Source organism: Physeter macrocephalus, chromosome 19 (assembly GCF_002837175.3).
Source record: "Physeter macrocephalus isolate SW-GA chromosome 19, ASM283717v5, whole genome shotgun sequence".
Taxonomy (NCBI): Eukaryota; Metazoa; Chordata; class Mammalia; order Artiodactyla; family Physeteridae; genus Physeter; species Physeter macrocephalus.
In genome coordinates, this window is record NC_041232.1 from 2,811,704 (window position 1) to 2,822,950 (window position 11,247).

An 11,247-nucleotide genomic window follows, 5' to 3' on the forward strand; every position below is an offset into this window, starting at 1 on the left:
TGTACGTTTCTTTGTGGGAGTAGGAGGAGGGATGACTCCAGGGGAAGGCAGTTTAGCACCCCCCCCCCATCATTTCTAGATCCCCTCTCAGCTGAGGGGTGGAGCAGGGCAGTGGGGAGTGAAGGAAACAGCTCTGAGAAGGTAACAGAAGGAGACCTACAAAGGACATTACGAAGGTAATGAGGGAGGGAAGAGTCTGGTCCCCACACTGAGGGAATGCCTAGGGCTGGATGGGTCTGTGGCTTCTGGAGGGAGAGCAGCTAGAGAAAGGGCCCCCTCCTTTCACATCCTCTTCTCACAGGAACGCAGGTTTGGGGCTGCACATGGGCATTTGGATTTTGGTGCATCCAGGCAGCCTCTTCCCTAGGAAGATGGGAGCCTGGGAGCCCCACCACAGCCCCAGGCAGGCAGGCTATCTGCACATATATGCACACTCTCTCACACCTGCAACACATACCCATATGTGTGTGCCAGGCCTGGCTGTGGAGTAGGGAAAGGAACTCAGACACCATTCTCACTGGACAAGCTTAAAACACAACGTGGCTCATTTTTATTGTATCTCAGAAAAAAAAAACATTCCCTTCAGAAGGAAAGGCAGTTAGATAGGGCCTCTACCTGGGCAGCTCTCAGCTCCCCAGGCTCACCCATGCTGGCCAGCCCCAACATCTCCCCTGCGCCCATGCTCTGGCACAGCTCCATTACAACTCGCCGTCCTCAAAGGAGACGTGCATGGCAGCTCATGGCAGCGGGAGAGGGCTGCCTGGGTCTCCCTAGGCCAACTCCTGGTGCCAGGTTAGCAGCAGGGCTGAAACAGAGCCAGCAACCAGGGAGGGAAGATAAAAAGGGTTTCCTCACGCTTACATTTTCTCCTGGAAAAAATAGTCAAACGCCACCTCTGAGCACAATAGCTCCTGAACCCTTGGAAAGTATGGGGAGGGTGGTGTGTGTGGCAGGGGGCCTTTTGGAACCACTCCCCAGCCTCAGGCCAGCCAACCTCCTCGGCCACAGCTGCTCTGCAGAGACAAGGTGGCACTTCTAGGTGCTTCTGGAGTTGGGGACCAGCCCTGGCCAGCCAAGATGCTCTCGTGCTGGGGCTCTGGCCCGATGCAGGGCCTCCCAGCATGAAACGTCTGCTTCCTCAGACTCCAAACCCTTCCTTCTGGGCCTCATGCTGCTCCAGCCGGGGCTCCCTCCTCAGTCCAAAGTGGGAACCGGCCATGAGAAGGGTCTCCGGCACATGCACTCTTCTCTCAGCGTGACTGGTTCCACCAACCAGGAAGAGAAAGATTTCCTTCCCTTAGGAAGGGGCAGACTCAGTGGATCATCAGGACACTCCTGCTCCATCCTGGGCTTGGGGACCCTCGAGGCCCAGGGACTCTGGGCGCTCTCCCTTGAGCTCCTGTCTGAGGAGCTCCACGTCTGGGAGGCTCGTGTCCCTGTGGGACTCACGGGCACTCCCTCCACTCACCAGCCCCAAGGTGTAGCCATTGGGTCGCCGCTCAGGCTGGGGGGCACTGCCGTTGGCCCACACCCCGGGAGGGTGGCCATTGAGGCGGAGGCTGATCTGCTCCGCCTCGCTGCTGTGAGCTGCCAGGGCCCGGGCACTGGTGCCACCTGCTTTGAAGGGCTCCCGCTGCCTCAGGATGTGGCTACGAATGATCTTGCGGAAGGTCTGGCGGAACTCGCGGATGCGGTAGGCATAGATGAAGGGATTCACCACGGAATTGGTGTGGGAGAGGATGATGGTCAGGTACATGAGCCAGGGTGGGGCGTGGCTGCACTTGGGACAGAAGAAGGTGAAGCAGTTGATGATGTGCAGGGGAAGCCAGCAGAGGGCGAAAAGCCCCACAATGATGGCCAGCGACTTGGCAGCATGGACCTCCTTCTGCAGCGTGGACCGAGCTCGCTCCCCTGGCAGAGGCTGGCTCTCCATCTGCTTCAACTGTCGCCGGGCCGCCAGGAAGATCCGCAAGTAGACGCCCAGCATGAGCAGCAGGGGCACCAGGACACAAGCAAAGAAGTTGTAGTACACCATGTAGTTCATGGGGACCACGTCCTCAAAGAGACAGGCCACCTGGCCCACCCTGCAGCCTTGCGAGTGGTTTCTGCCCTCCTGCTGACTGCAGTTGTTCCAGCCTAGCATGGGAGTCAGGCCGATGGCAAACGATAGCACCCAGCAGACTGCAATGATGCCCTTGGCCCTCGTGCCTGTCACCAAGCCATTGTACCTGGGGAGAGGAGACCAGCGTCAGAGGCCTGGGAAACCAGGGCTAGGAAGGGCCAAGAGTCAGAAACCCAGAGCAGCAACCTGTACTTCATCCACTGGCTGTGCGGTCTTGGACCAGTCACTTCCTGCCTCCTAGCCTCAGTATCTTCTTCTGTTCAGGGGAGGGCCAAGCCTGGCCTTTTCTCACAGGAGGTAACAGGAGAGCAGGCACCCTGGAAAGGGAGACCACTGCATGGACATCCAGATGATTTTTGAATAGTATTACGAGTAGTCCTGGGACTTAATTAGTTTGGTTTGAAGGAATTTTAATAAGTGATTTTGGGGGGCGAGGAGGGGAGAAGTTATAACCTCCATGTTGATCTCAGTCGATGCTACAGTGAGTGTCCCTTTATTTAGAGTGGGAACAGGTCAGGAGGGTACTCGCTTTGCTGGGGACCGAACCAGCCAGATCAAACCTGTAGGTGGTTCACATCTCTTGTGCTTATGCTCTTCCTTCCCCACTTGACTTAGGGTCTCCAGAAGCCCCTAAGGAGAGGTGGCACAGGTGGGAAAAGGAGGGGTGGAGGTCCCGGGCCAAATGATATACCCCCTCTCCCTTCCAAATTCACCCACAGCCCTCTGGAGAGAGATGAGATCAGTATGTCTTAACATTTATATAAGCCTTAACATTCAAGAGGAAAGAGTTGCATGAGATTCTAAGGTCCAGAGAGGAGAAGTAGTCTGCCCCAAATCACTCAGTACTCTAGAGCACCAGACTCAGTTCCAGACTCGGGGAGTGGCCTGATCTGCTGGCTCAGAAGCTGACCTCAGGCCAACAAAAGAGTGGTACAGATTTTATTAAAGGGCAATCAAAAAATCATCTCCCTGACTGAGGAAGGTGACCTCAGTAATTTCTGAGGGATGACTTTGTGTTTAACGGTTTTGATTCCAGCAACACCAGACCTGCCTTCCTCTGTACCTAGTAAACCCTACCCATCCTTTCTAAGTTCAGGTTAGATAGATCTCAGAGAAGTTTCCTACCCAAGCTCAACTAATCCCTACCCAATCTGGGCTCCCAAGGCTGGGGGCCCCTTGGGTCCCTACATCCATCTCTGCATTACCATCACTGAGACAGGACATAGTAGGTGTCAAGGAAAAACATGCTTAATTCTGGAGTTGGAAGTATCCATAGAAACTAGTCCATAGGGTAGCAAACACAGGGGCCTAGAGGTCACAAACATGTGAGGCAGGCAGGCTGGTGGGTATTTACCCTGTGTGCAGGAGGCAGCTGATACCACTCAGCCACCCCCCTTCCCCACCGCCCCCACCATGCAAACTTGCCCAGTGCTGCCAGATCTCAGGAGAGTCTGGGAGCTGATTTTTCTGGGTAAAATCTCCCATGGTTTAAATTTTGTCAACTAATTCAAATTAAGGGAAAAAAAAAACCACGGTGGCCTCTGATCTCTTGTCTATTCCAACCCTCTCATAGGTAGAGAAACTGAGGCCCAAGGAGAGGAATGGACTTGCCTGGACATTCCAGGAATCCAGAGGCAACTCAGGCCAAGGTAACGTCCTCATTTCTGAACCCAAACAGTAACCTAGCAGGACCGTTCTCCCAAGCTCTGCAGCCCCATTCACTGGGGGCCTGGGGGCCTGCAGAAGGAAGAGGGTCATGGACTTGCCCATTTCTGCCAAGCCACAGAGAGCCTACACTGCCCTATTTCCTGTTCTGGAGCTTCAAACGTGAGGTCACAGGTTTTTGTTTTTTTTTTTCCATTTATTACTTATAGAGCACTTGCTCTGTGCCAGGCACTGTTTTTAGTACTCTACAAATAGTAATTTATATGATCTGATTGAATTTAATTTTTTAAATATTTATTTATTTATTTGGCTGCACTGGGTCTTAGTTGCGGCATGCGACATCTTCATCGTGGCATGCAGGCTTAGTTGCGGCATGTGGGATCTAGTTCCCTGACCAGGGATTGAACCTGGGCCCCCTGCATTGTGAGCTCGGAGTCTTAACCACTGGGCACCAGGGAAGTCCCAGGAGGCTTTTTTTTTTTTTTTTTTTTTTTTGCGGTACGCGGGCCTCTCACTGTCGTGGCCTCTCCCATTGCGGAGCACAGGCTCCGGATGCGCAGGCTCAGCGGCCATGGCTCACAGGCCCAGCCGCTCCGCGGCATGTGGGATCCTCCTGGACTGGGGCACGAACCTGTGTCCCCTGCATCGGCAGGCGGACTCTCAACCACTGCGCCACCAGGGAAGCCCCTAGGAGGCTATTTTAATGTTGACATTTTTTTGAAGAAAAGCATATTCCCTCTCTGGGTTCTAGCAATGGTGCATTCTTGTTTAGCCATGTTGTCACTCTGCCTCTCTGAGCCTCAGTTTCCCTATCTGTAAAATGGGACTAAGAATCTGGGGCTTGTGAGCACTGTCCCGTGAGGGCAGATTGTAGAATTGTTGGGTGAAAATTATAGGGAGATGGATTGTGGCTCAGGGTAAATGAGCTATTCACAGGAGAAATGGACTGCCTCAGGCAGTGGTGAAGCTTCTGTCATTTGAGGCAGTCAAGCAGAAGCAAGCAGTAATAGGGATGGTGTAGAAGATCCTGGAGGCCACCTTCTTTGGGGATTTTCAAATTGTTCTCCAGCAGCAACCCTTCTCACCTGCATTCCCAGGCAATCACAGAATTGGAGCTGCCGAGGAAGAGAGGAGGCTTAATAATATTCACTGAATGAATGAACTGGGGGGGAAGCCAGGGTCCAGCCTGAAGGCTTCTGGGGACACGGTTTGAAAATCCCTGTTTTGTCCACTTGTCTACATCTAGATGAGGAAACCCAGGAGAGGAAGTCTGCCACTGCATTCTGAAAAGAAAGCCCCTCCTGGGGACAGAAACAGAAACATATTGATAGCACTTGTCTGTGTGTGCAAAGGATGTCTGGAAGGATTCCCAACACTGCCTTCCAGGAAGGGAGCTGAGGTGGGGCAAGGGGGACAATTCTTTACCGTATATGCTTTTGTTCTTTTTTGATGTTGTAATACATGCAGGTATTATTTATTTTAAAAAGAAAGATACTAAACAGATACATTTTGTTATTCGAAAGAAAGCCTCTTAGGCTGAGAGCCCTGGACCCAGGCTCCCAGGGGACTGGATCAACATTAGGGCCCAGATGGAACCATGGCCAAGCCACAGCCTGGCCCAGCAGCAGCTCCCATCCCCTGAGCTGTGTCTGTGACTAAGGCAGTCACATCTTGCCCTCCTGGGCCTCAGACATAGACTGCCTGCCTGGTGGAGGGGGTGCCAAGGCCATCCAGGGTCACGCTCTGCTGTTCTGGGGAGCCCAGCAGTGTCATAGGAAGCCAGTGCCAGAACCACAGCCCCTGCGTCTAGAGGTGTTTCTGCATCCCTGTGTCCTCCAGCTCACAGGCTGCCCCTTCCTGGGAGCTCCCCATTACTCACATTGGGGGCTTACCCTATGATCCAGTAGTAACCCCCACCTAATTCAGGTTAGGGCTTCCTGTGCATTTGCCCTTCAGTCAGGAGAAGGCGGAGCTTTCCTAAGTTGTCCAAAGGAGCCACTGACCTACAGCTAAAACCCAAACTCCCTCCCAGGCATGGGCAGGCCTGAGCCAGCCTCACAGCCTCCCTGTAGGCCTGTTCTCCTCTCTGTCACCTCTCCCTGGCCCAGAGCCCACATGGCTTATTCCTTCCCTGTGGCCTTTGTCCAGGCTTGGCCCCCTTCTGTTACCCCTTCCCCCACACATGCCAATGCCCATTCCAACGCATCCCCAGCAACCCATGGCATCATCTCCTGCAGGGAGTCCTCTCCCAATCCTGCCCCCTTAGAAGCCAGGGTACTCAGGTTTTGTTCCCTGGGGCAATTCACCACACAGGACTCTGCTGCCCCATAAGGCCTGTTTCCCGAAGGGAGAGAGCAGTCAGAAGGGGCTAAAATGAGAGATGGGAGACAAGGGGTGTGGAATTCCCCTGGGAAAAGAAAGCCTTTGTCTGTCACCTTGGGAATTCTGTCATCTGGGGACACGGAGAGCTCCCATCCCTGCCTCTGTCCAGGCCCTGCCCTAGCCCAGTAGGGTCCATGCACTTGGGAAGGAGCACATAAGATTTTTCTGAAACTGAATTCTTTTTTTAAAAAAGAAAAATTAATGGTGAATGGTGCAGGCCTGGAGCTAGGCATCCAGAGCATGGGTCAGAGGCTAGACTTCAGGGTAGCCAAATGGACTTACTGAGTGGATCAGGAAACAGCACACAGGAGAGACTGGATTCCAGCTGGAAGGGGACAGAGGAAAGGGGGCAGGAATGGGCACCCTGAGCCAGGCAGCAGTCCCAGAGCTGCTCCGGGTTACCATCTGCCTCCATCTAGTCTCCACTCACGCCCAGCTTGCTCTTAGGAGCCCCACACGGACAACTTTACGCACCTCGTTCTCCCAGCCCTCGCCAGCCCAGTACCCTTGAGGAAGAGGAAAGTGGAGGGACCCAAGGGGACCTGGAGCAGCGTGAAGGGCCCTGAGTCCCTGCGTCAGGAGACACTTTTCCTTCTCTGGCTCTGGCCTCCCCACGAGTAACAGGAGGGTCATAACATCTGCCCGGCCACAATGCCGGCCGAGAAGATCAAAGGAGACGCTGAGCCAACATCCTTTGGCAACCGTGGTGCTCTCTGCCCCAAGGGGGGGTGTTGAGCATCATCACCACCGTCATCCCATTGGCTCCCTGACCCAAGACAGCCAGGCTGACCCTTCCAAGCCCTATCAATCAAGTGGAGCTCAAATGGCCAAGGTCTGGGTGGAACTAGGTCCTGCTCTGGAAGATTGTGGGAGTTGGGCAGGCAGATGGGGTTGGGAGGGGGGGGGCCAGGTCCATGGCTCTGAACCTCCAGCAGCTTCAGAAAGACCTGAATCTCCATCCACCCCACCCTGCCATCCTTCCTCAGGGACCCATCACTCCAGTCCACTCACTGGGCCCTCAGAACAACTTTGTGAGCTCAGAGGGATAGAGACCTGGCCCCTTTTATAGATGAAAAATGGGCCCAGAGAGAGGCAGCTGACTTTCCACAGTCACACAGCATGTCCCATCCTCTTGCATCAGGGCAGATGGGACTTTTGACTCTTGAAAAACAGAGACAAGAAAAAGAAGCCAAGGAAGGCCCTTTTGATTGAGACCAGCAGCCCTGATCTCTCCCTCAAATCCACTGCTCCTTGAATCAGGGAAGAAAGTGAGAACGACACCTCTGCTCCCCACTGAACATTCCGCCAGGGCCGGCCCACCCCACACTGGCCTGGCCCCGAAGTGGACACCAATCAATCAGCCTGGGAGCCGTTAGGCCTCTGTGTCCTGGACGAGCCTGGACTCTGGCCCTGCCCATTTAGGCTGGTCCTCTATTAGGATCAGCCAGAGTCCCCTTTTCTTTTGACAAGGGTCCTAGGCTGTCCCGAGACAAAGTATTCCGGGAGGGCCACATGGGGCCCAGGCTCCTTCCTTCATTTGAACAGCATGATGAGGGTGTCTGCTTTTCCCTTAGAGCCCAGGTGGCCCAGGTTCTGGGAGACTGGGGCCACCCTATTACCAGCTCCCAAAAGACTGAAGTCACCGAGGGTGGCAGTCATGCTTCTTCCCAGGCCGAGTCCTGACTGTGCTACCAACTCATTGTGTAGCCCTGGGGGCTGACTCCCTTCTCTGAGCCTCATTTTTCCATCCATAAGATGAGAGGAAATGACCTCTAAGGGTGCCCCTGGGTTTGACACTCTATATTTCCATTTGCTCATTGAGCCTGTTCTCTGTCCTGGCTGGGGCACCCTCAGCCCAGCATGGGGCTGGTGGGACTACTCTGGTTCAGAGAATTCGCCACTGGATGGGGGCACACCATCCTCTGAGACCTCCCTCAGGGCCTGCAGCCATCTAGGCTGGGGAACCCAGCTCCAGGGTGGCGGGGTGAAGAAGTAGGGCAGAAGGCCCCCAGGCCGGCCCCCAGGCGGGGAGGGACACACTTCCTAGCCCTGTCCATGGGTTGGTGGTAGGTGGAGGCTGCGTTTAAGTGAACTCAGCCTCAGGGAAAGTCTTCGTTTACACAATACGTGGCTGAAGTCATTTCACAAAAGTTTCACCATAAAAACCCCCATCCACCAGCCAGCCCCCGTCCCCCATGAACACTTGGTGACTGGGCAGCACAGAATTTGCATAGAGGTCCAAGTGACTCATGAAGTCATTTGACCAAGTCACTTCCCCTCTCTGGGTCATTTTCCTAATGTGCAAGCTGCAGGCTGGCCTGGAGGAGCTGGAGGAAGGCAGGCGGGTGGGTGGGTGGGCTTCTAGCTCTCAGGTCCTGTGGTTTCCCGTGGTGCCCACCCCGCCCCAGTGTCATGGTGTGTGAAGAATGGCTCAGATGCACCCACCCAGGCCTGGGCTGCACACATCTGCCAACAGCCAAAACACGGCAGCCTCACCCATGTAGCCCAGGGGAGCCTGGGAAGGACCAGCCTGCCCTGTGCCCACAGGGATCAGCTGGTGTGGCACAAGTGCTGGCCATGTGCCAAGCCCTGGGCAGCCCCAGACTGAGCCTCATGGCCCTGTCCTCAGCTCAACACACTGACCCCAGACCAAATCCTGACCCCAAGTTCACCCTGACCCCTGGTTCACCCTGATCCTGGCACAGACCAGACCCTGACACAGGGAGCCTTTTCACAGATGTGGCCCCCAGCATGAGGTGTACCAGGGAAGAGAACGTGGCTCACCGGAGTGGGATGCGGATGGCGATGTAGCGGTCAATGGCGATGGCCAGGAGACTGAAGATGGAGCTCTGCGTGAGGACTAGGACGAAGCAGGCGAAGAAGAGACAGCTGTGGCAGGCGGCACAAAACCCCGTGCTGATGGTTATGGCGAAAGGGATGGCAAGGACCCCCACGGCGATGTCGGCCGCCGCCAGGGATACCACAAAGTAGTTGGTGACGTTCTGCAGATTGCTGTTCAGCCACACAGCCCAGCACACCAGCACGTTGCCCAGGATGGCCAGCACGGCAATGGCCAGCTCTACCATGATGTACACCGAGGAGCCCATGTTGGGCACAGCTGCAGATGGGCAGGGTCAGCAAGGACGCAGGCCGGGCCAGCTCACGGTCCATCGCTGCAGCACAGCTGGCCTGCCCAGGCCCTGAGCCCCTTCACAGGAGCCAGGAGCGTCCTTGCCGTTGGGGGGGCCTCCCCTAGGGCTTTTCACAGCCAACTCCGAGTCTTCAGAAACCAGGCCCTCTCCAGGGGCTCTGGCAGCATCTTGGCTCAGCTAAGCTTCAGAGTTCCTGAGGCACCTGCCAAGGGAGAACCTGCGTGAGGAGGTGGACCACTGGCAGGGGCACAGCTGAAGATTCCTAGGGGTAGCCCTCAGCCCCGGCTCCCCAACGCCCTCCCCACAGGCCAGGCATCAGCCTGAGGACGACCTACCGTGCCCTGCCTCTCCCACCTGACACAGAGGGCCAGGGATCAACCCCAGTCTGTTTTTCTTACAGAGGAGCCGAGAACTTCAGAGTTGAGTCACTTGTGTTGGCCCCCAGGCTCAGCTTCTCAAGCCTTCTGTGGCAGCTCTGCCAGTTTCCTGGGTCCCTGAGCTCACCACTACCCCACGACCCTCCCTCCCAGAAAGGCCTCCTTAACCCCTGGATCTTCCAGGGCCACCCACCTTCTCTCTCAGCCAGCTTCAGTCTGCTCCATCCCCCCGAGAGCGCTCCCTGGGGACTACCAGCACCTACCTATGCTGCCCGCATAAGGAACAGGCCCAGAGACCCCAGAGCTCTGATCTGGGAGGATCTGGTGGCCCTCTGGTCCTGTCTCCCACTGCTGGCAGGTAAGCCCTCTTGCCCTCACTGGTAGTGCTGCACAGGGTGTTGGAGCAGGCACAAAGGGAGCCCGCCCCTCAGCAGCCCCCGCCAGCTGACTGCACATCTGGGAGGGGCGGCCGCCTCGCCTCCCCCCTCACTCCCTCCTCCCGCACCTGCTCCCCAGCCTGCTTCTCTGCCTGGCTGGTGCACTCAGCCAGGCTTGCCTGGGGACTGCAGGCAACAATGTTTTTCCTTTCTGGGCCTCAGTTTCCCCACTGATACAGTGGGGAGGTTGGACCCCAATAGCCTCTGGCGGCCATTTCAGCTCTCACCCATGATTCTATGAGAAGGGAGTGAACACATTTGAAAGGGCTCCCCCAGTCAAAATGTCATAGAAATGTAAAGAATTAGTGACACCCAGTAAAGCAGAAGTCTTAGTCTCTCCAGCCCAAACCCCGGGGGATCCCCCTTGAGCTTGTGAAACAGTCTCCATCGCCCCTGCCAGTCCAGGGGCCTCTCCCCATCATCTCTCCCTCCCCCTTGTCACACTCATTTGTGCTGCCCAGCAGTGTCCTCCATGCCAAATCCACCCCCTCCTCCAGTCCTGGGCTCTCATGGGGTCCAGGTGCACATGGATAGTGGCTGCCGCCTGCCCGGGAACAAGAAGCCTGAAGCTGCCTTTCAGGCTCACGTGTGGGTTCGGGGCTGCATCCCCCCTCTCTCTTCCAGGTTATGAGGGATCAAGAGGACTGTCAACCTTGGGAGAAGTTTGCTTATTGTCCCTGCCTGTATCCAAGGGCCAGGCTCCCCCCACCCTGTCCAGGAGGTGATTTAGAGCTGCAATAGATGACCCCAAGTTTCCTTCTAACTCCGATCTACCTCAGGTGGCAGAAGCTGGGTGGGCACGGAGAGGTACACCAGAGAGGTGTCCCCCATGCCCACTGGGAGGCTTGGAGGGGAGTGCCCAGCCCCAGGAAGCCGGAGAGAAGAGGAGGCCGAGCTCCTGAGAACCCAAGGGGTTCCTGCAGCCCACGGCTTCTCCCAGGCCTGGCAGGAGCCTGCCTCCAAGGGGCCATGGACAAGTCCCACCGAGCCCCTGCTGTGCACAGGGCACTTGCCAGCCAGCTGCTTACAAAGCATGTCACTGGCGGAGGTGGGGCAGACCAAGTCTCCTGGTGCCATCTCTGGCCACACAATGTCCCTTGGTGCTCCCGGCC

At 56.1% G+C, this 11,247-nt stretch overlaps 1 protein-coding gene across 1 annotated transcript; it reads right to left on the reverse strand.

Annotated features, from left to right (window-relative positions):
• Positions 1-547: 547 nt before the first annotated feature.
• ADORA2A (adenosine A2a receptor) lies at positions 548-9,511 on the reverse strand. Its single transcript, XM_007127175.4, has 2 exons — positions 8,954-9,511; positions 548-2,228 (listed from the first exon to the last, which is right to left on the reverse strand). The coding sequence occupies exons 1-2, from the start codon at positions 9,274-9,276 to the stop codon at positions 1,325-1,327; spliced, it is 1,227 nt and encodes a 408-aa protein (XP_007127237.1). The 5' UTR covers positions 9,277-9,511; the 3' UTR covers positions 548-1,324.
• Positions 9,512-11,247: the final 1,736 nt, after the last annotated feature.

Coding starts and splice junctions, on each gene's coding strand:
- ADORA2A (XM_007127175.4), bottom strand. CDS start 9,276: ATGGGCTCCTCGGTGTACATCATGGTAGAGCTGGCCATTGCCGTGCTG. Junction 2,229..8,953: donor GCCATCCGCATCCCACTCCG/GTGAGCCACGTT, acceptor TCCTCTCCCCAG/GTACAATGGCTTGGTGACAG.